The sequence below is a fragment of the Oncorhynchus masou genome, chromosome 20, assembly GCF_036934945.1.
Source record: "Oncorhynchus masou masou isolate Uvic2021 chromosome 20, UVic_Omas_1.1, whole genome shotgun sequence".
NCBI classification, from domain to species: Eukaryota; Metazoa; Chordata; class Actinopteri; order Salmoniformes; family Salmonidae; genus Oncorhynchus; species Oncorhynchus masou.
The window spans coordinates 22,093,215-22,120,977 of NC_088231.1; the positions used below are offsets into that span (position 1 = coordinate 22,093,215).

Genomic DNA, 27,763 nt, shown 5'->3' on the forward strand with positions numbered 1-27,763 from the left:
TTGAATAAAACACTTTATTTTCATTGTACACTGGTTTCTACTTTAATTTCTCTATTGAGTCACTTCTCTTCTATATCATGGGAAAATAACTAACAAAAAGAAACAGTTATAGTTGTGAGTGCGTGAGTGAGTGAGTGCGTGAGTGAGTGAGTGAGTGAGATTGGACCCATGAGGAAGAAAAACAAAAACAAGGAAGTGGGAAAAGAGTTACGACAGGAATGAATCAGTCAGTGGTTGGGACACAGACAGTCAATATTTAACTCTTCAGCTCATCATGGACTCAGTCTTTCTTCACTCTCCACTTCTCCAGGGATTTCTGCAGAAGAATAAAAAGAACATGAGTGAGTATCTTACTTACTAGATAATGTTGATTCTATGTGGAACATATGGGTTCCATGAGAGACCGTCACTGCTGCCAAACTCAAACTGATGGTTTCCATGACCGGACACATTCCTTCATCTCCTATCAATGTATTAATTATCAAACACGTAACACCTGGACAAGAAAAGCAATAAAACAGTTTCAATTCAGGAAGCAAACTGAAATTCCAAATGTGTTTTGCCATAGGAATTTACTCAATGGAATTGACCCCTTCCCCGATTGTCAAAATGTTATTTCTGATTGGTTGTTGATTTGTCAGTGTTGTTGCTGATTGGTTGTTTTGGGTTCTCACCTCCAGGTTCTGATGGTGTTTGAGGGTCTTGCAGTGGTTCTTCTCAGCCTCGTCAGTTCCGCTATAGAACTTAGAACACACCTTGCAGAAGAACCCTGACTTGGGGACCAGAAACTCCATGCCTGATAGTGATCAAACAGACCAGAAACAAAACCTATTTTAACATATACAAACGACATGTGATTATACTATGGGACCGATGTAAACACACACACTATTCTGACAATCGAGAAGCTTGACAAAATGTATCATTAGAGCCACCCTAATCAATTTCAACAACTAGTTCATTGTCAAACGCAGCATCATTTGAGTCTTACCGACAGGGCTGTCAGGGTTGAAGGGTGGGATGCTGTAGTCTTTATAAAAGAGGGGTTCCATCTTCATCTTCCTCCTCGCCGTCTCCTCCTCTCTCTCCTCCTGAGATGTCCTCCTTCGCTTCAACTCCACTGAGATGAAAGAGTAGATGGAGGAAAGAGCAGGGTCATCACAGAGACCTTAACTATTCTGTTTGAGTTCTCCTAGACCTGACAAGTCACCAAAATGTCCTTACAAGGAAGGAAAGAAATTAGAATTAAAGTCTTTAAAGCATGAATCACAAAAATAAAAATCAGACACCTTAAAAACAATCCAACTAACGTGGTTTCAGGCTGTCAACCAACCATATTTTTCTACAACTTCTCAAAGAACCCAGCTTTGTGCCATCCTGCCATGTTTGCGCTGACGAGGAGTGGCATAACACAAAACAGACTGGTAACCAGGTTAACATGAGCTTGCTACCACCATTGATTTGGCTGAGTTCACCATTTTATCATCTAGTCGTATAGTGTTCACCATAGCTACTATTGATCTACATACTAGGACTGTAACGGTTCACCAAACCCACGGTTAGGTACGTATTGTGGTGTTGGGGCCACGGTTCAGTTTTGGTAGAGTGGGAAAATGAAATGACAAACGTTACTGTCACATATTTTCTATGCCAGGTGAAATTGCGCCTCATTAGCTTATTATTACCAATGTATCCAAATAAATGTCACTAGAAATTAGTTTATGCAAATGGAGCTACTTACTGCAGCTGTTTTTCTGGTTGCACTTTGTGACGTGTCTTAAGTTTTTCCTTGCTTGCTAGCCACCGATGGCGAAGAACGTTGCCAGCCAGTATGGCAATGGAACATTTTAGAGAGAACAACTGGGTTGTGTCCATAGATACAGAACAAACAGCCTGAACGACGGGATCGCATCTCTGGCAACTGAACTGATAGAATGAACGACCAGCCGGCTTGGGTAGAAACCCCAGATTTGTGTTGGGACTATATATGTTTTGGAAGAATGAAAATTAGTATGAATAAATTCATCAAAATAACGTTAATTAAAATATGTAAATCATTATTTGAATATGTTGGTAACCTGTTTTATAAAAGGTTATAATGACCTCAAGCCGGTGTTTTGACACAGACCTAACAACACCCGTGCCAATATATCCTCAACACAGGCTTCTCTGGCATTCACTGAATGAACATATTTGGAATCTGGAAGACCAACGCTATGTTTTTTATTAAATAAAATAAAAATTGCTTCACTCTTCATGGCACTGTTGTTTAGGGGAGGTAGCCAACAACACAGCTAACACATGGCTGGCGGCATTGTCATGCTGGAGGGTCATGTCAGGATGAGCCTGCAGGAAGGGTACCACATGAGGGAGGAGGATGTCTTCCCTGTAACGCACAGCGTTGAGATTGCCTGCAATGACAACAAGCTCAGTCCGATGATGCTGTGACACACCACCCCAGACCATGACGGACCCTCCACCTCTAAAATCAAGTCCTCAGTCCAGCCTCTCTCAGCCTATTGCGGACAGTCTGAGCACTGAGGGATTGTGCGTAACTCGGGCAGTTGTTGTTGCCATCCTGTACCCGTTCCTCAGGTGTGATATTTTTTTGTTGTTGCTCTTCTGCACATCATCATCTGCACATGTATCACTCTTGGCCAGGTCACAGTTGTAAATGAGAACTTGTTCTCAACTGGCCTACCTGGTTAAATAAAGGTGAAATTAATTAATTAATTAAATATATATATATTTAATTAATTAATTAATTTCACCTTTATTTAACCAGGTTAAATATATATATATATACTTTTTTTTAAATTTAAGTTTGGATGTACAGATCCTGTTCAGGTGTTACACGTGGTATGCCACTACGAGGACGATCAGCTGTCCATCCTGTCTCCGTCTTAGGTGTGTCTCACAGTACATTGCAATGTATTGCCCTGGCAACGTCTGCAGTCCTCATGACTAAGGCACCTTCACGCAGATGAGCAGGGACCCTGGGCATCTTTCTTTCGCCGTTTTTCAAAGTCAGTAGAAAAGCCTCTTCAGTGTCCTAAAATTGTCATAACTGTGACCTTAATTGCCTTCCGTCTGTAAACTGATAGTATCTTAATGACCATTCCACAGGTGCAGGTCCATTAATTGTTTATGGTTCAATGAACAAGAATGGGAAACAGTGTTTAAACCCTTTAAAATGAAAATCTGTGAAGTTATTTGGATTTTTATAAATCATTAAAAAAAAACATGATCCTGAAGAAGGGACTTATTTTTTTCCCAGGTTTCTATCTATAAAAGAGATGCCAGCTGATTCATGAATTCGACTGGCTGAGAAACACTGCCTGCCTCCATCGTCCCCGTTTCCTGACGTTCGTTACTATGGGAAAGCTGGAGAATGGATTTGAATGTTGAAACAATGTTGCAAATGTCAGCGACAGCAACGTTTAAACAAATTTCTGCTGTTAAACTAAATGTTAGTCTAAAAGAAACGTGAGATACTGCCTAGATGCTTTTTAATAGTGCAGATCAAGTTTATAAATTGCTTGGCTGATGAGACTGGATTGCGCAGTCAGGTGTAACCAAAAAAAAAAAAAAGGAATTTTAATGTCATAGATTTAGCCAGTGTTAACTTCTGGAACAGAAACTGGCTGGAACACGGTTTTAACCAATCAGCATTAGACCCACCCGTTGTATAATGAGTCATAATGCACAATCAGGAATAACACTTCAGATTGTGATTGAAAACACAGGATTACTCAACAACACTCAGTCACTTGTAAAAGTAATACTTGTAAAAATCAATGTGTAAACATGGCTCATGCTAGAATGTTTTGAACAAAGAGAAAAATATGCACTTATTTGACTCTCATAAAGAGGGGCGTATCTGTAGCACCGTACTTCTCATTTCCCACTCCTGGGTAATGTGATGTGTTGTCACTGCTAAGTAGCTCTCGGTCTATCTGTAGTAAGCGCAACACATGGGTGCATTGGCCAACACATGGACTACTTCAGCTTTAGCTTGCTTATATGGAAGCGGGTACTACATGTTTGATGAAAATGGGTGCGAGAGGGCGAAACCCCTTATTCTTCTCAACCAGCAGCGCATATCCACATCTATAAACATACCTATCCCTCTGGTAATTTCTTTGGCCCATTTAGAATCAGCTGAAGCTACTTGAATACAGAGGGGAGACAAAGTTGTGTTTTTGAAGCTCCGATGTTAGGAATACTGGGGTGTTATCTAAGTAAACGTGTCAACATGTTTGAGGTGTTGGCAGCTGCATAGGCTATTCTGGTTCAGCAGTGGCGACAACACCGTTAGAGATGGAGATTTAAATAATCGATGGCAAATCCTCTTGGGGTTATCCATCCCACCACTCGCCATCGTACAGAACTAGTTCCCTGCTGCGCCTCACAAAAGGACAGTGAAATGTGACAAATCATTTGGATTACAACATGCACCAGGACTCTAGTTGTTTTAACCAACAGCCTGAATGTTGTTGTTTTTCAGATTAGATTTACTGATGATGCGTAGGCATTTAAATGGATATATACAGTACCAATCAACAGTTTGGACACCTTCTCATTCAAGGGTTTTCCTGAAATTTGACTATTTTCTACATTGTAGAATAATAGTGAAGACATCAAAACAATGAAATAACACATATGGAATCATGTAGTTACCAACAATGTGTTAAACAAATCAAAATATTTTATATTCTTCAAAGTTCTTCAATGACTGGCCTGTTCGGGTCTCCACCAGTGGGGGAGAGATCGAGAGTTGTGGAGGTGGGGGATTTGAGACACCTCACGCCCATTGTAAATCTTAAAGCAGCAGACAAATGTATTTGTCCTCTCAGTATGGAGGAATGGAATGTATGATGGAGAACCTACCTAACATGCAATAAATGGACTTTTAGACAATATGTTTCAGACAAAATGGTAGTCATGACGACAGACGGAATATGAAAATGAATGTTGTTTTTGTTATCATAAGTTAAATGAAGACGTTATAATCGAAAACATTGTAAGTTGAAGAGTTTTCACAACAAGTACTTGATGTTGGCATAGTGTGGGTGTGTGGAAAAAAAATGTCCAGATCAAAGAGAATGTTTTTTAAAGATGAAATGTGAAGTTAGTTGTCTAAATTGGATCTGAGTAAAATCCAGACCTTGCCTCGTAACTAGTTACGCCCAGAGAACTTGCCCTAAAGGCGGAAAGACCCATTTCTGACCTGAGGGTATAAAACATGCGAGTTAAGAATGAACATTTTAACTAAGTGACCATGAGCTGCAGCCAAGGTCCGATTAGTTGTAACACCAAAATGCAACACGAGGTTGAAGAGGACAAAGGAACCTTTTAACAATCTATGCTACGGATGAGGAGCTGTGACTGAGGGTGAATTCAAGCAGGACCACACGGTTATTCTCTCCAAGGAATCGTGTGTCTACACTGCTTTCATTCTCATGCTGGAACCCCCTATATGGCTGATTAGCCATCCTCAGAAGACCTGCTTTCAGAACAAGGGCGAGGAAACAGACCGCTAAGAGAAAGGACACCGACATTGTGTGGACATTCAAGAGGGTTACACCCGATAACAACAGAAGTGTCGCCATCAGAGGAGAAGTCAGAACTCGGGCCACGAGGAGACAACCCTTCAGAGACCTTCGACAAGTGGCAGTTCGGGGCAAGGTCAGGGTTAAACTAAGCATAGTTTACAAATGTACCCAAGTGTGCTTTTCTCTCGTGCACTCTTTCTCTTTTGAAATCCTCATTTAGTGCAACACGTGTCATTCTGTGTTGGCACGCTAGGGACCTGTTTCATTGAACTAAGTTCTAATCAATAGCCTAGACCGTATCTTATATTATTATTTATTTACTAACAAGCTAAAATGATAAACTCAATTGGTGTGGTACGGACTTTTTTTATTTTTTTTTTTTAAAATAGTGGGAATCGGGTTTGTGCAGATTATGCAACGTTCAGAATGAGACTGTAGAGGAAATTAATTAGCGACTGCTGTGAAATCGATTTTCTGATAAGAGTTATTTTGAGAAATAGAAACTCAGCCAAAACTTTCCCATGGTGCCCCCAGGTTAACGAGTTAATACCTGACTCATTAAATCACGTAATTATAAACTGCTGTCGTCACATTAATCAATACAACGTTACGAAACACCCCTACCTCGTCACAACACAACTGACTGGCTCAAAAGCAATAAGGAAACATTCTACAAATTTACTTAACAAGGCACACTTGTTAATTGAAATGCATTCCAGGTGATACCTTATGAAGCTGGTTCAGAGAATGCGCAAAGCTGTCAAGGCAAAGGTTGGATACTTTGAAGAATCTCAAATAAAAGTTGATTTGTTTAACGCTCTTTTGGTTACTGCATGATTCTGTATGTGTTTTCTAATTGTTTTGATGACTTAACTAATATTCTACAATGTAAAAAATAATACAAATAAAGAAAAACCCTGGAAGGAGTAGATATGTAAACTTGACTGGTACTGTGTACACAGATGTTTTATTGATCTATTCATTTGGGTTCACAGTGCAGACCGATCTGAGGTCCCCATACCAAACGGTTCAGTACTAATGCTTGTACCATTACACCTCTACTACATACAATTGGTTATCTGACCTCGCCACCACCAATCCTCTACAATGACCACAACCACTAATCTATGTAAACCAGGTTACCATTCATTGACCACTTAACAAAAAAGGCGGGTGGCCAACTCAACCACTACTATGCATACAGTAGGCTGGCAACCATATCTCAACCACTACTATGCATACAGTAGGCTGGCTACCACATCTCAACCACTACTATGCATACAGTAGGCTGGCTACCACATCTCAACCACTACTATGCATACAGTAGGCTGGCTACCACATCTCAACCACTACTATGCATACAGTAGGCTGGCTACCACATCTCAACCACTACTATGCATACAGTAGGCTGGCTACCACATCTCAACCACTACTATGCATACAGTAGGCTGGCTACCACATCTCAACCACTACTATGCATACAGTAGGCTGGCTACCACATCTCAACCACTACTATGCATACAGTAGGCTGGCTAACATATCTCAACCACTACTATGCATACAGTAGGCTGGCCACCATATCTCAAAACAACATTCTCCCTGTAGTGGTTTTCCTCCTGTGGCAAACAAGACGATATATACCTCAGGAAAAAGATCAAGTAGGGACTAACTTGACCAAACCACTCGTTTTCCATTTCAGAACATTTCGCTACTGAACACAATCTAGTCTCCTCAGACAAATATGTTGCAGATTGACTTAATATAAAGTTTGTTTCTTAGCTCCACTGACCAGTTTCCTACCATATCTTCATAAAAAACAACATTTATTTATACAGGTAAGCACAGCAGAACAGATGTTATTTACAATGACGGGCTTTCACGAGACAAGCATAGCAGTGATATACAGTATGTTTCTTACCATTCGCAGCAGACCTCTTCTCCCCGTCCTCCTCCACCTGTCCCACCTCGTCCACCGTCAGAAACGTCCCCATGTTGAGGCCCTCCACTCGTCCATCCCGTTCCTCTTCTTCAGCGGCGACAGGTGCGTCTGTGGTTGTGGACTCCTCAGTGACCTCGTCGCAGTTCGTCTTCAGCACAGTGACCACAGGCTGAAGGAAAGGAAGGTTAGATAAGATTGGGGTCGTGTTCACACTTTAGAAACACTTCATTTTTCCTTTCTCAGTTGAAGTAGTCTTATCACCGATCTGCTGGTTGATGAATGCTATAGAGTTGAAGGCTTCCTTTTAAGAAAGGGATTTTACTCAAATAGGAAAGTGACTGGACACACTGACCTCTTTGATGTCACCCTGACAGTCTGGAAATGTCTCCTCTGTCACGTCCCCAGGTCCCCCTGCAGTCTTCACCGACCCCTCTGTGGTTGCTGGGGACAACCCCTCCTCCTTCTGTTCTCGTTTGTCCAGCGCTTCCTCCCGTACCTTGGCTGTCCCAGGCTCACCCTCCAACTCCATTGATGTAGTGTCAGCTGGTGCCTGCTGCTCCGCCTCAGAGGCTGTGGTCACAGGGTCGTTGACGGCCACCTCTGTAACCGCAGTCACCTCTGTGGTTGTCTCAGGGAGAGGACGGGGCACCGCAGCTGCTTCCCCCACCTCGTCCACAGTCACAAAGTCTTCCATGTCGAAGGGGAGGTGCTTCTCACCTAACTCCTCCTCTTCCTGAAAGAACACAGGACAGGGAACTTTATAACCACAGTTTTCTTCAAAATGGCAAGTCATTCCCCAAAATGATTGGAAAGTTGATATTGGCATTCTGTATTCATGATGGTATATATATATGTGACACTCTGGTTCACTGGAGATTCTCTCTCCATCCATATTTGCACAGAGTACACCAAACATTAGGATCACTTTCCTAATATTGAGTTGCCCCCCCCCGCTCTACAAAGTGTTGAAAGCGTTCCACAGGGATGCTGGCCTATGTTGACTCCAATGCTTCCCACAGTTGTGTCAAGTTGGCTGGATGTCCTTTGAGTGGTGGACCATTCTTGATACGCAACGGGAAACTGTTGAGCATGGAAAGATCTGCAACGCTGCTGGGTTTGACACAAACCAGTGTGCCTGGCACCTACTACCACACACTGTTCAAAGGCACAAATATTTGGTCTTGCCCAATGGCACAAACACACAATCCATGGCTCAATCGTCTCAAGGCTTGAAAATCATTATTTAAACCGTCTCCTCCCCTTCATCTACACTGATTGAAGTGGATTTAACAAGTGGCCTCAATAAGGGATCATAGACTGTCCAGGTGAAAGCCTATCATGGAAAGCATTGTTAATGTTTTGTCCTCTCTGTATATCGAGTGAATACCAACACACTGGCCTCTCTCCTACCTGCTGTTTCTCCTCTCCGTTTCCTCTCCTGGACTCAGACCTGGCGCCGCTCTTCCCACTGTGCCGGCTCCCCTCATACCTCATAGAGGACCTGGACCCCGGTGATCCCGATGACCGTTCCCTGTGGGACCGCCTCTTCTCTCTCTCCCTCCTCCCTTTCTCCTTCTCCTCCTCTTGGGTCTTCAGCCTCCTCTCCCTCTCCCTCCTTGCTCCCTCCCTCTCCTCCCTTTCCTCCTCGCGGGTCTTCCTCTTGGTGGCCTGCTCTCTTCCAGGCTCCCTGTCTCCACTGTGGTCTCTTCGGTTTCCAGTGGATGGCTTTTGGCCTGCAGGGGGCGCCTGAGCCTGCTCCTTCCTGGCCTGCTCAGCGCCGGCCCTACTGGTAGACCGGACCCTGCACTCCTCCAGCAGCACCTTCAGGATCTCTGGGGTCACTCTGGGTAGAGCGGGGGCAGCCTGAACATCTGGAGTCTCCTTATCTTTTGGCTGTTTACCTGGAGGATTCTCAGCTGCAGCCTGGACGGTGGTAATCCTGGTAGAGGATCTGTTCCTGCTCTCCTGTCGTAAGGCCTCTATGATGGCCGCCATCACTTTTGGGGCTGGGGTGACTATTGTGGAACTGGAAACAGACATTTTCTCTGTCTCTGGTTTAGCAGCTTGAGGAGCGGAGGTAGCATCTGAGGAGACTGGTTCTTCGGACTCTACGTCTACAACTTTCTCTGTGACGACCTCTCCACCCTGACCTCCAGGTTCTCTCTGGTTCACTCCTGCTGGCTGTAAGGAAGATGCATCAGGCTCCTTCTCTGGATCCTTTCCTCCTAATGCTGGAGACTGTGTGGCTTGAGCCCCTTTTTCAACATTCATCCCTTCATTCCCTGGCTGAACCTCCTGTCCTTCAACCTTGGTATCAACCCCGGTTCCTGACTCCACCTTTAATCCTGACTGAGACAGTGAGTCCTCCTGGCCACCAGGGGGCATAGTGGTCTCTGCAGTCTGGGAGTCATTGCCATCAGTTGAAGCTGTTGAGCCGGCAGAGGAGATGTCGACTTTAGGTAGATCAGTCTTGGGATCAGGTTTCCAGGAGAAGGCAAGCTTGTTGTTCTGAACAATGCAGGGAAACTTCTGGAAGCGGTTGAAGACACTCTTGGCCATGTCTGCTGTTCCCATCTCAAAGATGATCTGCATGGGGTAAAGAAAACAGGATTGGATGGATGGCGTGGAATTACTGTAGGCAGGGTAGATGCAAGACACTTGAACACACAAACAGTTAAACGTTCCTCACTAAGATGTCCCTCCCTTTGACAGACACTTAAGCACACAAAGACCCGTCCCGTCCCCCAACACACACTCCTCCCCACCCACAGGTCCCTCACCTTGTCCTTGAGTGCCAGAGTCTGTTGGACTGTGCCGAAGCGCTGGACCAGTTTCTGGATCTCTGTTGGGCCGGAGGGCGTGGCCGGGATGTTACTGACAACCAGGAGACGGTTCCAGTCATCATCACCTCCCACCTCTGCCTTCTGCAGGACGTATTGGAAACATTGAAATGTATTCATCAATTACAAAAACCTTTACTTGTATCAATTATTAGAAGCTCAACTTCATAAATAGTTGTTAGAAAAGGTAAAGGGACTCTGCAATAATATATGCTCTTGGGTGTGATTCATTTCATTAGGTTAAATCATGTTTTAACATGCAGGTCTTAAATCAGTTGGAATTGTCTGTGTTTTTCTACCTTTTCCTTGAGGTGGCAACGATGCTATTAAGAGCCTTTTAGGTTAGCTGAAGCAACAGTAAAATACTCACACTAACAGGATTCCTGGGTCCCATCAATGAATGGAAAAGTGCCACCTGTGTTAATAAAATGGAATGAAAAGTTCTTCATGTCGTCACTGATCAGAGAAGTGCATAAACACCCTTTTCATAGTGGACATTTATCATACTTTGCAGCAACCACCTGGAATTAAGTGAAGGAAACTGCCCAGAACAGAGGACGCTGGAGATTCACGGTTGAGGCCCTAATAGGGATCAGTCAGTCAAGCCACAGCATCTTACCGGTCTGTTGAAGTCCACCAGGAGATTTGGAAGCAGGCTCATGTTCAGAACAGAGTCGTTGATGCAGACAGGCATGTCGGTGTAAACTTTCACCATCTTCTGGGCTGTCTCCACATCCTGCATGGTGACCAGAGCCTGGCGAGGACCACAAACAGACAGTCAGTCATATTGGACACACAAGTTATATTGTTTAAAAATCGATGTGAAAATCATATGATATTGCCATTATACTGACTATTTTACCCAAAGCATCTGACAGAACATTGACACTGCCAATATATTCAGCAGGTCCTACATTGGAATCAAATTCCCAACCCTGGTCCTCCAGTACACCCAACAGCACACATTTCTGTTGTTGCCTTGGACAAACACACCTGGTTCAACTCATTGAGGGCCTGATGATTAGTTGACAAGTTGAATCAGGTGTGCTTGTACAGGGTGTACTGTTGGGGTACTGGAGAACCAGGGTTAGGAAACACTGCCCTAAGCCACATAATGTGAAAGTGAGTGATTTATAGTGGATAGCGTGCCTACCTCACTGGGCTTGGTGATGAGGAGGATCTTGACAGGTGTACCGAAGGGCTGGGCCAGCTTTGCGATATCAATCTCGGAGCAGCCGCTTTCAGGAAGTCCAGTAATCTTGACCACGCCCCTCTAAAAAGGTCAAACCACAGGAGACAAAGACCGTCATAATCAAGACGTGGAGCATTTAGTGAGGTAACAAAAGAAAACGGTCAGAACGTTGTATACAGAGATATCATGAATAGAGCTGACAGTCACACAATGTCCTATTCTACCTGTCCTGACGGAGCCAAATCAAGTCTAATCTACATGATAGATTTCTATCTAAACGTTCCATAATGTAGCATCCCCTGCCTGGTCCTATGAGATATCAGTTCAGTTCTGCACCTTGTTTTCCCTCTGCAGTCTTTTGAGTCTCTCGATCTGTCCCGCTCTACAGCCCCTCTTCCTCTTCCTCTGTGGCTTCACCTGCTCCCTGTGTATCTGTTGGGAAACCCATTTAATCTTACAGCTCAGACACCGCTGACTGGCTGGCTGACTGACTGACTGGCTGACTGACTGTTTTTTATTGTTTTAAAAGTGTTAAAGATGAACTGAAACACTATGCTGGAACACTAAACTTCCCGACACCCAGGACCTATATACTAGGTATACAGCAAGCGGTACTGAAGCGCCAAGTCATACCGTTCTCTCTGCTACCGCACAGCAAGCGGTACTGAAGCGCCAAGTCATACCGTTCTCTCTGCTACCGCACAGCAAGCGGTACTGAAGCGCCAAGTCATACCGTTCTCTCTGCTACCGCACAGCAAGCGGTACTGTCATACCGTTCTCTCTGCTACCGCAAGCGGTACTGAAGCGCCAAGTCATACCGTTCTCTCTGCTACCGCACAGCAAGCGGTACTGAAGCGCCAAGTCATACCGTTCTCTCTGCTACCGCACAGCAAGCGGTACTGAAGCGCCAAGTCATACCGTTCTCTCTGCTACCGCACAGCAAGCGGTACTGAAGCGCCAAGTCATACCGTTCTCTCTGCTACCGCACAGCAAGCGGTACTGAAGCGCCAAGTCATACCGTTCTCTCTGCTACCGCACAGCAAGCGGTACTGAAGCGCCAAGTCATACCGTTCTCTCTGCTACCGCACAGCAAGCGGTACTGAAGCGCCAAGTCATACCGTTCTCTCTGCTACCGCACAGCAAGCGGTACTGAAGCGCCAAGTCATACCGTTCTCTCTGCTACCGCACAGCAAGCGGTACTGAAGCGCCAAGTCATACCGTTCTCTCTGCTACCGCACAGCAAGCGGTACTGAAGCGCCAAGTCATACCGTTTCTCTGCTACCGCACAGCAAGCGGTACTGAAGCGCCAAGTCATACCGTTCTCTCTGCTACCGCACAGCAAGCGGTACTGAAGCGCAAGTCATACCGTTCTCTCTGCTACCGCACAGCAAGCGGTACTGAAGCGCCAAGTCATACCGTTCTCTCTGCTACCGCACAGCAAGCGGTACTGAAGCGCCAAGTCATACCGTTCTCTCTGCTACCGCACAGCAAGCGGTACTGAAGCGCCAAGTCATACCGTTCTCTCTGCTAAGCGGTACTGAAGCGCCAAGTCAAGGAATAAAAGGCTCCTTAACAGCTTCTACCCCCAAGCCACAAGACCGTTAATCAAATGTCCACCCAGACTATTTACATTGAACCCCCCCACTCTCAGTTTTACACTGCTGCCACTCAATGTTTATTATCTGTTACGTATTTTTCTTCTGTTATTTTTTTAACTTTTGTTTTTTTGGTAAATCTTTTCTTAACTCCATTGCTGGATAAGAGCTTTCACAGTAAAGTCTACACCTGCTGTATTCGGGACAGCCGTCACTTACTTGTATTTCTGTAGATGTGATATATAAGATTGAAATACTTAATCAAATTGTAATAGACATACTGGCAAATAAGAGACAGAAACAAAAATAAAGCACCTCATTTGAATTCTTCTGACCAAGGCTGGCTTCTGTGGGGGGAAAAAAAGTACAATGTTACATTTCACAACTCTTATTGATCAGGTCTATCAAACATCATTAGTTGATTAATATACAAGACATTAAGGCTGGCACCCTATTTGCTATTTAGTGCAATACTTTTGAGCAGAACACAATGCACTATATAGGGAATAGGGTGCCATTTGGGATGCATTCCAAAAGAACATTAAGTGTACGTTTGTTTTTTTACCTGGGTCTCTGACGGTCAAGTTGGCCTCGTTTGGGGCTGCAGGTGTCTTGGGAGCACCGATCACTTCTCTATGGAGATGAGTGAAATGTGTGAACAACTGCCTCCGTAATAACACACAAGTGGCAAAGTTCAGGGGTCAAAGATAACCCTAGTATACACAGGTAATGGATAATACTTACCCCTTTATAATGACAGGTATTGAGGAAGTAAGCTCCTCCTCGCCATTCTGTAAAACAAGGAAAAAAACAGATTCAATTTGATCAATCATCACCTTGCTTTATATTTAATTTTCTCCTCTTTCTGTCATTAGCCAATTCTATGATATTCAATCCAGTGGATGAATACCCAGCTGGGAGCGGAGGTGGCTTTGGTACGGTAAGCAGGAAGGGACAAACCTGGTCGGAGACAGAGATGGGGTGTTCCCGTATGGTGAGAGTGAGGCACTCAGCCAGTGCTTTAGCATCCTGCTCTTTCTGCATGCAAACAGTGGCCTGCAGGAACAGAGACACCAAGAGGGGCAAATGTTAGACAGATGGATACAAAACTAGTGATGGGGGTGGGGGGGGGGTACAGTTACATATCTGAATATCATTTTTGTGCCAGTGGGTGTACCTGCACCATTACTCTTTGCTTCATAGCTTGTTTCTTCTTTCTCAATAGGAAGCCATTTTTTTGCACTTTTAATTCCATGACAAATCAAAACTTGTTTTATCATGGCTCTCTTGTACCTTTGCAGCAGACATACCGTGAGCATTAGGTTTGGAACATTGAATCGCAACAAAATAACAATATTGAATGCAATACATATCGTGAGGTCCCTGGCACAAGAGCATTAGTGAGGTCAGAAACTGATGTTGGGCGATTATGCCTGGCTCAATAGTGGGCATTCCAAATCATACCAAAGGTGTTCGATAGGGTTAAGGTCAGGTCTCTGTAGGCCAGTCAAGTTCATCCACACAGATCTTGACAAACCATTTCTGTAAGGACCTCGCTTTGTGCATGGGGGCATTGTAATGCTGAAACAGTAAAGGTCCTTCCCCAAACTGTTGCCACAAAGTTGGAAACACAGAATAGTCTAGAATGTCATTGTATGCTATAGCGTTAAGATGTCCCTTCACTTGAACGGGCCTAGCCCAAACCATGAAAACCAGCCCCAGAACATACCTCTGCAACCAAATGTTACAGTTGGCACTATGCATTGGGGCAGGTAGCGTTCTCCTGGCATCCGCCAAACCAAGACTCATCCGTCAGACTGCCAAATGGTAAAAAGTGATTAATCACTGCAGAGAACGCACTTCCACTGCTCCAGAGTCCAATGGCGGCAAGCTATACACCACCTCAGCTGAAGCTTGGCATTGCGCATGGTGATCTTAGGCTTGTGTGCGGCTGTCGGCCATGGAAACCCATTTCATGAAGCTCCAGACGAAGAGTACTTGTACTGACGTTGCTTCTAGAGGCAGTTTGAAAATCAGTAGTGTGTTGCAACCGAGGAGAGACGATTGTTACGCGCTACGTGCCTCAGCACTTGGCGGTGCCGTTCTGTGAGCTCCTAGACGTTTCCACTTCACAACAACAGCACTTAACAGTTGACCGGGGCAGCTCAAGCAGGGTAGAAATTTCACCAATTAGATTGTTGGAAAGGTGGCATCCTATAACGGTGCCATGTTGGTCGTCACTGAGCTCTTCAGTAAGGCCATTCTACTGACAAAGTTTGTCTATGGAGATTGCATGGCTGTGTGCTCGATTTTATACACCTGTCAGCAACGGGTGGCAGCAATAGCCGAATCTACTCATTTGACGTCGTGTTCACATACTTTTGTATATATAGTGTATCAGTGTTTCCACTGCAGTCATTTATATGTAGTGCTGTGCCACGGCAAAATCATTCCCGCCACAAAACAATATGGACGATTTCAGGAAGACTTTACTAATATGGCACACTTTGAAGATGTTACAACAGTCTACATTTACTTTTTGGAAGCTAACCAGTTAATATAATAAATGCAGAGGGGAAACCCCATGCTTCAGCCTATTTATTGAGCCCTATAAAATCCGTTTCAGTTTTCCCCCAAATTCCATTTTCTGTTTAGTTTTCCCAGGTTTCCATTTTCTCTCTGAAAAATCACACTTATAAACAGGAAAACAAACACATTGGATGTTAAGTCCACAACAATGCTTAAACTGAGGGATTTTGATGGGGATGTTTTATTATTATGCAGCGCCAGGGAAAATCGACTCCAGGTGGTAAACAAGATGTCTTCATACTTATCAAAAAGACACCACTTAGCATTAAAGGGTATGATGCCTAACTTGACACTACCACACAGTTATTTATACTCACTTTACTGTATTGCGGCTGCCCCTGGTCCTCATCCCCCTCCTCGTTCCTGATGATGAGGACGTTGGTGACCTTGCCGAAGGACTGCACCAGTGACACCACTTCCTGGTACTTGGCATCTACAGGGAGGCCCGACAGATAGAGCAAGTAGGAACCTGGAGGATTCTTCTTCTGCTGCGTTGGATTCGGCTTCTTCTGTGGCGCGTTGGAGGACTGGAGCTAAAATCAAGGAAGGTTTACAAGCACTGCTTGGGTTGGATGGGAGTGTGAAGAAGCAGCTTATAAGTTAGTTCTAATTCAATTTGCGAAATTACCCTAAGGATATTACTACTGGAAGTAATTATTACTGATAATGAGGTTAATCCTAAGAGCCCTAACGACACTGCATTGCAAACAAAAGATTGAACCAAAAGCTCCGCGAAGGGCACACCTCCGAGTCCTGTCCTGAGGCGGTCTCCTTCCCGGCCGCTGGCTTGGCGCCTGGCTTAGAGGAAGCAGAGGAAGATGGGCGATGTGGCTTCTCAGACATGGATGCCGGAAACTTGCTGGTGGACGACAAATAGGACTCACGTTTCCCGGACTCGTGTTTCCCAGAAACCCCTGATCTGTTGCCGTGGCCAGTCGCACACTTGGCGGGGTCATTTCTGGAACGCTTCAGGCCTTCTCGAGAGCTCCCAGTAGATATCCCTGGATGTAGGGGTGACAGATGTCTGGGCTATAATGACGTAAATATATTACAGTAGATATCCCTGGATGTAGGGGCGACAGATGTCTGGGCTATAATGACGTAAATATATTACAGTAGATATCCCTGGATGTAGGGGCAACAGATGTCTGGGTTATAATGACAGATATATTACAACAAAAAGGAAGGTAATTTGGGCATAAATCATGGACATCAAAACAAAACAAACATTTATTGTGGAACTGGGAATCCTGGGAGTGCATTCTGATGAAGATCAAAGGTAAGTGAATATTTATAATGCTATTTCTGACTTCTGTTGACCCCACAACATGGCGGGTACCTGTATGGCTTGTTTTTGTGTCTGAGCCGTACTCAGATTATTGCATGGTGTGCTTTTTCCGCAAAGTTTAAAAAAAATCTGACACATAAGAATAAGAAACTCTTGTAAGTAAGCATTTTACGGTAAGGTTTTCGCATGTGACAAATAAAGTTTGATTTGATATATTACAGATAGGGGTAACAAATTACGTCTGGTTTATGACGATGTAGCACAGGGCAGATATATTACAGTGCCAACAGACTAGCACTCCAGGAATACGCTTCATCTGGGTCTGGGAAACCGTGTCAACCACTAGCCCAGATTAGCATCTAGACAAAGTGGCTTACCTGAGGATTCACTGGTTCTCTTCTCTGGCCTGTGAGCGCTGGAGGCAGAACCCCGATGGGACTGGGAGGGGCTGTGCCGGCCAGAGGTGTGGGGGGCGTGTCCATGGGAGGTGGGCGGAGAGATCCTTCTGCTTCGGTCCGGAGGGGGGGTGGGAGAGGGGGACCAGGACAAGGAACGGGAGACTGAGCGGGAGGGAGAGCGTTCTAGGGACTGCCAGGTGGCACAAGCATCCTGACCTTGAGACGGGTCCCTCCTGGTTTGGGGCAAAGAGGGGAGAGAGGAGTCAGTAGAACAATATGACATTATATGTGATTCAAAGACCCAGTGACATACAACACCACCAGAGGAAAATGATAGGTGGTTTATCAGTTGCACAGTTGTAATCTAAAAATAAAAAGTGATTGGATAATCAGGGTGAAAAATAGGCAGTCCTACATTTTAGGAACATCTCTCACCTTGGGACATTTGGATTCCAGTCTGGATACCTTTGGGGGGGGGAAAGAAGAGACATGAGTACATCATCCATGGGTTATTGTTGCGTATTGATGGGTTAGTTAACTCTAAAAGTCTAAGCCGTTGCAGGGGAGGGGTACAAAGCTAACATATGCAATTGTTTTAAGATGGTCATACCATGGATCATTTAGCTATTTGATTTCGATATTTCTAGTACACATTTAAGATTCCTAAAAAGCTAAAAAAAAAAATATATATATATCTATATATATTTTAGGAAATATTGAATTTGGCCTCCTATAGCCCATAGAAATGCATTGAATAACACATTCATAAATGGCAACAAAAAAAGGCAGTACATTTTTTTATCATAAAGACTAAGGTTTTGAAGAGTCCGTCCTATATCTAGGATATAAGAAAGCTCAGAATGTTGTTTTACTTAACCCCTTATTTTTGTTGGAACAAAACTAACTCCTCCATAGTTCATGTGTTTGTAAGGGTTAGCTTCAGAAGGTCATGGAGCAAAATGGAGAACACCATCGTGTTCGTGAGTCACTCCTTTCCATAGTGGAGTCATAGTATGTAGCTCAAATGGTTCGGACGCTACAGACAGTAGTTGGCACGAGGTCGACCGATTAAATCGGAATGGCCGATTAATTAGGACCGATTTCAAGTTTTCATTTAAAGAAAATGAAAATCTGTAATTTTGGACACCGATTCGGCCTAATATAATCTTGCAAATTTACAGTTAACTAGTCCAACGCTCTAACCACCTGCCTCACGAGGAGCCCGCCTGTTACGCAAATGCAGTAAGGAAAGGTAAGTTGCTAGCGAGCATTAAACTTATTTGATAAAAAACAATCAATCACTAGTTAACTACACATGGTTGATGATATTACTAGTTTATCAAGCATGTCCAGCGTTGCATATAATCGATGCGGTGCATATTCGCGAAAAAGGACTGTCCTTGCTCCAATGTGTACCTAACCATAAACATCATGGACGCTGAAGGCTGACATAGGCGGATGTGATGGATTGAGACCCTTCAAAGATATCTGATATCACGAATTTTGATGGGATTTATTTAATTTTTTACTTAGACTGATGGGTGCTTCAATAGACATAAGGATTTTAACTGCCAGCATAGTTTAAGGAACAAAACAAATGTAAACACCCACTTGTTGCGCAGATCTCTGCAGCTAGCTGTGTGGTTGACTGTGTTCACGTGATCGATCCAGTCCTGTGAGGAAAAAAACAAAATAAAGAAATAATGGTTAGATATCTACCAGAGTCCAGCAGAGAGATGTGATTGGTAGGATCACATTTACACCATCATAGTGCCTATGTGTGTGTATGCATTAAGGAGAATGGTGGAAATGTATTTTTAGGAGTATTGTTGATATGTGTAGGTCTTCCATATCTTGAATGCATGCCTCAACAAGCTATCAAAAATATATGTATTGAAACTACTTGTTCAAGTTTGAGGCATCAAATCAAATGGCAAAGTACTAAAGAAGGTATCACGATTTGAAGTTATCAAGAGACATTTTGGCAACAACCTGTAAAAAACAAACATGTAAATTGCAAAATGGTGTTTCTTATATTAAAACAGCATTGATCATGTTTTTGTACACTGCAGAAGAGTGAACACTGGGTAAAGTTAGTCCTCTTCACCACAAATACAATTCAGTTTTGCAGTTATATCCATGTCTTCTGTAATCTTCTTCTTCGTCATCAGCAGAGTACGGGTCAGGCTACTTTTTCAGGAGCAAATGGTTTTTCTCTTTTTTCCCTCCTTGATTGTTTAGTTGTTTTAATTGTTGAACAACTCAACAGTAACACCATCCATATATGGATTTACAAAAGAACGGTTTGAAAGGAGAAGACACCGTGTACGGTTAGATGCACACAATAATGTGATTTTGTGGATAGTCAGATCAATAAAGTAGTTTAATAAAAACGTTTCCATGCTTTGGAAGAAGAACGATTTCCTTAATAGTGCTGTTTACATGGACACATCTGGAATCAGGCTACCTGATGGCACCGACAAATTCAGAAAATTGCCAATCAAAATATACATTCTCCCACAGCGACCATGTTATTTTTGGGAAGCATATTCGATTCTGATTTCGGACATATAAAGTTTGTATGTGAAAACTATTTTTAAAGATGCATACATTGTTGTTCCGAATTTACTTCACTCTCGATAAAGACGGAGGCCCGCTCAGCTGGTGCTAGCACAACAACAGATCACTGCTGGAATGCCAATTAAGGTATTTCTATGTCCAAATAAAATGAAAGATTGTACAGAAAACCTGGTGCTTCAATCAGCGTAAGCTCGCCAAACGTACAAAATGTTTATGTGAATCAGAACTGTTAAACCATTGCTTAAAATATGTTTATTTTTGTAAGTAGAATCAAATATGTGATGTATTTCACTGTGTTTTATGCCTGGTGTGTATGTAAAAGTGGTTATGGTGTTTAAAGGAAAAATCCAACCCACTCTTTTTTTTCTTCTCCTTTCTTCATTAGTCCATTGTTGATAGTCCCAAAAGGTTTTGCATCATCATGATAATGTAGCAAGTGACACTTTGCTTCTTGAAAGTCCAATATCTTGAAAACTTGATTGCTGACATTCAAAACACTGTGGTATTGTATCAACAGTGGACTAATGGAAACAAATTCCAAAATATAGTTTGAGTGGATTTTCTCTTTAACTGCATTGGGCCTTTATAAAAAGCTTAAAGGGATACTTTGTGATTTTGGCAATGAAGCCCTTTATCTACTTCCCCAGAACCAGAGGAACTCATTGATACCATTTCTCTGTATCCAGAATGATGGAAGTTAGAAGTAGCTTTGCAAGCCAAAGCCAACTAGCATCAGCACAACAACTGGAAGTCTATGGTATCCACTAGCATGCTAGCAGTTGCCAAAGACTTCCAGTTATTGCGCTAACGCTAATTTGCAACGTCCTAACTGGATGCAGAGACAACAAATGGTATCCACGAGTTCATCAGACTCCAAAATCCTGAAGTATCCGTTTAACAAAAACAAAATCTCTGCTTGGCGAACAACGTGTGCGGTACAGGTACGGTACTCACCTTAGCCCGTTCACATTGCATGTCGCACAGGGAGCAGGTGTGGGGGTACACCTTCGGAGGGTCCGCCGAGAAATCACCTATCATGGTGGGTGTTGGGAGCCTCTTGGTTGCGCTAGAGCTGCGTTTGGCACCGGAGGGTCTGGTTGATTTTGATGACTCACTCCTGGCTTCGAACTGTGGCCTTGATCTGGACCCTTCGCGCTCCGACCGAGATCTCGATGGCGGCTCTCTGACGGGCGTTCTTTTGTGCTTGTGAGTGTCGGGGATTGGAGCACGCCTCCTGTAGTCTTTGTCTTTCTTTGAGTCGGAAGAGTCGTCGTGCCGCCTTGGGGATTCAGCTTTACGTTTCAAAGACGAACCGGTGGACTTTGACTCTGGTTTAGTCGCTCTCTCCTTGGACGGTAGCTCGCGTTTGTAAGAGTCCCTACCCTCTTCCGCCACCCTACTCGCATGGCCGTAGTCGATAACTTTACCCGCCGTTTGCGTCACACTCAGAAAAGTTGGGATGTTGGTCGTACATGAATGTGCAGGATGCCGCTGTGGGGGAGAAAGACGCAGCGGTGGCGGCAGGTTAGGAATAGCAGGGAGAGTTTGAGAGAACGCAGGAGGGCCTGTGTTTCTGTTTGTTTTGTGTATCTGTATGTCACGTAGGATGAAGGGCAGAGTGTCTGGAGTTAGTTGGTCATCAGGGTAGTGGCTGAGAACCTCCAGGTCATCGTTTGACAAACCGAAGCCGGCCAGGATACTGCCTGCGCTCTCGGGTACGTACAGACCCTGCATGTTTCCACCCTGTGGACGAGCCGGTTGAGAAACAGGAGCATTCCAGCTTTGCATGCCTCCTCCTGAATGCCCGCTGTTGGGGTTAACATGAGAGTGGGAGGACTGCTGGAGGTGCTGCTGCTGATTGAGACCAAAGAGTTTACTGGGAGTCTGGTAGTTGGACCAGTCCACATCTTGCATCTGATTCTGCTGGTCATCGCAGGAGAGCGAAACAAGGTTGTTGCTGTTAGAATAGGCAGTCTCTGAACTCCCACCCCGACCGTCCCCGTGCATGCGGGGATCTACACAGTGCTGCCGGGAGATCTGGGTATTCTGGTTGAGTAGTCGGTGGTCCTCGTCCCTCCCACCCTGAACACGGACAGAGATCGCTGACTCCAGCTCCTCGGGTAGCCGTGTTTGTGGCGGGAACTGACCCGCCTGGTAGCTGTTCATCTGGACCATGTTGTTGCCGCCCGTAGAGTGGCCCGGTTGTTGTTGATGGTATGGCATGTTCCTGGGCCTGTTGAAGGGTGCCCTCTGTTGCTGAGGCTGGTACATGACGGGGGCGAGCGGCTGAGCGAAGTTGTTGGCAGCTGCTTGCTGGAGAAGGTTGAACAGGGCCCGTTGCTGGTTGCCGTGGTTACTGGCAGCTGCGATGATGCTCAGTTGGTGCAGGGCTAGCTGGGCTTCGATCTGGGCCAGGCGGATAGCCGCGGACGGTCCGAAGAGGAACGGGGTTCCCCGGCCTATGGTACCGAAGGCACTGGCTGCCCTATCTGCCCAAGCTGATAGAGGGTAGAGCTGGGATGGACTTTCTGTGAACAACGAGAAGCTGAGAGGTGGAAAGCAGAAACAGGATTACAGATGCTGGGCCTCCTCAATTTTGATTTGCTTGAAATATTTCTTCTTATTGGTATTCTTACAGGAGGGGGTCCCTATGTAGTGAGAAATGTCTATGATTTCACCGGTTTTGTTTCCTTTTAAATTGAGGGGAGGGAAAATTCCATCATCTTCTCTTAAACATCTTGCAGTCATGCTCTTTTACAGGGTGGAAAAGCAAAGAAATGTTAACTATCCAACACCATTAGACTTACCATCAATTTGATACAAAGGCCAATAAAAGAATAACATGCGTAAGTACAAAAATAAGTACAACAATGAAACGTACCCAATGGCACTTGTTTTGGACCTACCCACCACATTAACCATTTTCTGGGAGAAAAACTAAACTGAGCTAATGGGCATGTTAAGATGTCCTAGAAGAATGGACCCATTGCTACTTGCATCAGGTGTCACAGAGAACAGGCCATTACTTACTTACACTAGCACAACGCAATCTGATTTGGATAAAAGACCAGCAACCTACTATAAAAATCAGTGGTATTGTGAGATATTTAAAACGCTGCCACCAGAGAAAACAAATTCCATACTTCAGAACAAAGACGGGGGAAATATGGGACCCCTTCATGCTATCTTTCCCCTAATCTTGCAGATACCCTGAGAAATGTCATGGGTAATAAGAAATAATGTTTATTTTTGTTAATGTAAAAAAAATGTTATTATGTAATATACAGGTAACTGTCAAAATAAAGTAAACGCCAACATAAAGTGTCTTAATAGGGCGTTGGACCACCACGAGCCGTCAGAACAGCTTCAATGCCCCTTGGCAGATTCTACAAGTGTCTGGAACTCTACTGGAGGGATGCAACACCATTCTTCCACAAGAAATTCCATAATTTGGTGATTCGTTGATGGTGGTGTAGAATTGGGTTAAGATCTGGTGACAGATGGCCATAGCATATGGTTTACATCATTTTCATTCAACAAACCATTTAGTGACCACTCGTGCCATGTGGATGGGGACATAGTCATCTTGGAAGGGAACCACTCCCATCAGGATAGAAATTCTTCACCATAGGTTGACGGTGATCACTCACTCAGAATGGCTGTGTATGTCTTGGCATTTACCTTGCCCCCCTTAAGGGACTGAGTGGACCTAAACCAAATGTTCACTTCGATGAACTGTTGGAATCATGGAAATGTATTATTCTAATTCCATAGTTAGAATATAATAGCAGACACTTTGAATACAGTGCTGGTTGACATGAAAATGAACAAAAATGCCGTAGAGACAGGGTAGCAACCAAAGTGTTGATAAGTGTTTCTTAGGGGACCCTATAATCTTTGGCTACACGTAATGTTCTCTTAGCTACTGCATGTAGCGAACATACTCAGGCTTCATGTATCCCTCTGATTTAGAAGATAATGTTGCACAAACATTCTGATTTAGGTCTACACCATCACTGGTATTATCAGGCTGTATAGCTAGTTCAATTTTCTCTGACTCAGTACATTTATTAGCTAACGGGGCTAGGTATGTGTGGAAAGCAGCACAGAAAGAGAGTGGAAAGAGATGACTCAAGTAGTGGAGTAAACTATAAAAATGGACATTACACATGGCATATCAGATTTAACAAACCAAACATTCAAATACCGGTATAGAAGGTAAAGTAAAAACCCAAACCGGTCCGTACACCAAATACCGGTATATTTGAGCACTAAGGGAAGAGGAGGTGTGGTATATGGCCAATATACCACAGCTAACGACTGTCCTTAATCACGACATAATGCGGAGTGACTGGATACAGGCCTTAGCCATGGTATATTGGCCATATACCACAAACCCCAGACGTGCCTTATTGCTATTATAAACTGGTTACCAAAATAATTAGAGCAGTAAAAATAAATGTTTTGCCATACTCGTTGTATACAGTGATATACCACAGCTGTCAACCAATCAACATTCGGGGCTCGAACCACTCAGTTTATAATGTAAAATATGGTATACCAACCAGCCCTGTCACTTTTGTTTTCTGTTGCTTATGTTATGTTTTATGTAATCTTGATTCTTGCTTGTATTCAAAAATATGTATAATTTGCTATGATGTTTACCTGAAACAACAATATTAAGGGAAAAATGATTATAGATCAATTCAACAGAAGCCCAAACAGCAGGATTTTATAACAATGTTTTCAGATGACAGACCAATTCAATTATAATGGCGTCCGCATGCTTCTCAGCCCAAACAGTTCAGAAGGGTTTGTGCATGTATTACGATGACATTGTGACGTTTCGTTAGTTTTGAACTAAAGTTTTCTTCGGTTGTTTGGGCACAGACATTTCTCTCGAGGCAAGCCGAAGTCAGTAGTAGCCAAAGTCTACGCCCCTTTCATCTGTGCCTGGTCAACAGTAAGGAATTTTCAATAAAGTCTTTGTTGTCATTCAATGAGAGACTGCTCATTTTCACACACATTTTTACATTAAGAAATACTGCACCACATCTTAGTTCAATGTAAAAAATGGGCGACTAAGATCTCCTCTGCAAAAACATTTCAATTAATGACCGATTTCTTGAGTTGAGTTATCTTAGATTCATTCTTACCATTTTGAGGAAGTGTATACTGGCTCCGGAGTTTCAAAGTTTCAAAGTGCTATTGTTGCCTTTTTCAAATTTTTAAAGAGAAGGTATTTTAAGGGAGTATGTGAGAACACTGGTTTGGTTCCCATAGGCGCCAGTCGAAATGAAGCATACTGACGCCTTGACCCTATAAAGCTGTGTAGTAATTTAACCTTCTGGTTTTATTTTTGTATTATTTCTCTTGATATGGAAGATACTGGGCTAGTATGGCCAGACATATGATCATCCAGTAGAGGCTGGTGGGAGGAGCTATAGGAGGACACTCATTGTAATGGCTGGAATTAAATGGAACAAAGTCAAACGTGGTTTCCATATGTTTGTGCTTGATATGGTTGCATTTATTCCATTCCCGCCATTACTATGAGCCCGTCCTCCTATAGCTCAACCCACCATCCTCCATTGCTGTCATCAATAGGCCTTAAAGGTCGTTAGCCTCTATCAATGGAGTATGTTCCTAGTTACTGCACTCATTGTCATTTGAACAGAATCCTATATACACTTGTCCTTTCTTATGTATATATTCTGCTATTTGAGACTGATGTATGATGCCAACCCAGATTAGCTTCTAACTAACCTATCCCTAATATCCACACAAGCTTGCTTGACCGGTGGACTAAATCTGTGCAGGATGATGATTGACTTCTCAATTACAAGATAGCCTATCATCAGAGTCTGCCATATTACAGTGCTTGTTTACGGAAAACGCCAGAGTCAACTCTGTGCTAATTAGCTATCTGCATCTCCGAACACCTGAGTGACGCCACAAACCTGTTGTCACATAAAGATACTATCAGCTGCAACTGCCTTAACCCGGTCCAACTCCGCCCCTTTCTCAATTTTCAAAAGAGAAACGGGGTGTGCCTTTGGTGGTTAGTTATGCGTCATTCTGGTCATGCGCGCCGAAACCAACGTTGCTTGTTCCTTAGCCAGTAACGGCATATGTGTTGACGTCATTTCAAAAGATTTGTTTTTGGAGAAATGGCACTTTGGTCAAATATCGTATTAATCCAATTTATTTTAAGCATTAAATGACCTGGTATGATGGTGCATTGATCAGTTATACCGGTTGAATACGTTATTTTTGCCCAAAGCCGATCTTTAAAACAGTAACTGTATATTTTCCATTTGTGAAATTGTTTTGATGTGATATGAAAGTAGAAAGCTTTATTTCTAGAAACATGCCGCAATTGAAAATCGATTCACATTTAGATGGATTATTTGGCTGACAGCCAATTCGCCCCTAAATAGAACATGTAACGGTAAGGCCCTTGCACTATTAGCTTCTCGTCCATTATTGGGCTACTAGCAACATAGCTGTAGGTGGCCGGTTATTCATTTGCACGAGTTAGATCGCTAATATAAACACGACTTTCTCTAACTGTACTGTAAAGTTAGCATATACATTATATACATACTGCACAAGATGTCAAATGCGCCGCTTAATTACAAACGCATTGATTCGCTCTGATGCTATCCAGTTGAAACGAGGACAGTTAGTTACAATGCTAAGTTAGTTAGCTAGCTAACCTAATCGGCAAGCTCCTGTAATGCCCATTTTATTGGCTAGTACCAACCAGCTGTGCACTCCTGCAAATACATTCCTGTCGTTTTATAACAGGTTTGCGGATAAACACGTTCTACATTGACTAGCTGCAGTGTCCGAATAAATGCAGCTTTCCAGGCCTAACGCTAGGTTAGCTAGCTAGCTGCATTGTAAAGCCATTTTGTTTTTTGCTGCGATGCCAGTAGCAGAACGAGGAAGCATGAATGGTATTTTATCCCCGAACGAACGGTGATTAATATCCGTGAAGATGCTAATTTTCAAAATAATCTGTTTAGACATAGCTACCTGTCATACAATACCGGGTGTGGTTCTTTGTTTGTCTTCGTGGGACCTGTTGAAATCGGCTTTTCTCTTCCCTGTGAAGAAGGATATAACCGCTTGCGCAAAAAGCCCTACAATGAAAACAGGCCGACTAATCGAGAGCAGAATCAATGATTAAATCTTAGGCATTAAATCGAATTTTATTGTGCCTTTTCTGCTCAAAAAAAATACGTACACCACACATACAGTATCTTCTTTTCTATCAACATGTGTAAATTATAGTTTATTCATCGCTATAATTTATGTAAACTACAAACAACGTTTCTACCACTCTACCAGCATAAATCTGAGTTATTTAGTGCTCCTATTTGCAATTGTTTTGTGAAATTATGACAGATTGCATAATTGGTCAATATTGAGATATTAGACATTTGTTATGGGAAACTTTTGTTATTAGATACCTACTGTTATGTTAGTGTCATGTACTGTACATTCGGGATGAGGCTAAATTAGAGACTGCATCAACTCTTTCTCTTAACAATGCAAACATGTCTAAATAGATTTTTAAAGTCACTCCTGATGAGACTAAATAAAGTTGTATGGAATTGACTGTGTCCTGTGAATGGCTGTTCCCAACATTCCGGTGTGTCTGTGGTCAAAGCTCCCATGACCCTCTCATTAGCTCGTCACTTGACAAATTATCAGGCTTGTAACGGCAGCTGTCTTCATTCCTCCTGGGTCATATTAAACTGCTGTCATCCACACACTGA

At 43.4% G+C, this 27,763-nt stretch overlaps 1 protein-coding gene across 2 annotated transcripts; it reads right to left on the minus strand.

The window, feature by feature from the left end:
* LOC135507170 (zinc finger protein 638-like) lies at positions 1–27,134 on the minus strand. Of its 2 annotated transcripts, XM_064926757.1 has the most exons (22): positions 27,018–27,134; positions 20,931–22,504; positions 19,008–19,069; positions 17,832–17,861; positions 17,376–17,629; positions 16,455–16,711; positions 16,028–16,243; positions 14,082–14,177; positions 13,866–13,912; positions 13,687–13,754; positions 13,437–13,468; positions 11,863–11,958; positions 11,488–11,607; positions 10,954–11,088; positions 10,705–10,749; positions 10,275–10,418; positions 8,905–10,080; positions 7,847–8,227; positions 7,474–7,663; positions 992–1,120; positions 675–796; positions 1–316 (listed from the first exon to the last, which is right to left on the minus strand). In XM_064926757.1, the coding sequence occupies exons 1-22, from the start codon at positions 27,022–27,024 to the stop codon at positions 281–283; spliced, it is 5,217 nt and encodes a 1,738-aa protein (XP_064782829.1). In that variant the 5' UTR covers positions 27,025–27,134; the 3' UTR covers positions 1–280. The 2 variants fall into 2 exon arrangements, with proteins under 2 accessions (XP_064782829.1, XP_064782830.1); XM_064926758.1 differs by lacking the exon at positions 11,863–11,958.
* Between the last annotated feature and the right edge of the window lie 629 nt (positions 27,135–27,763).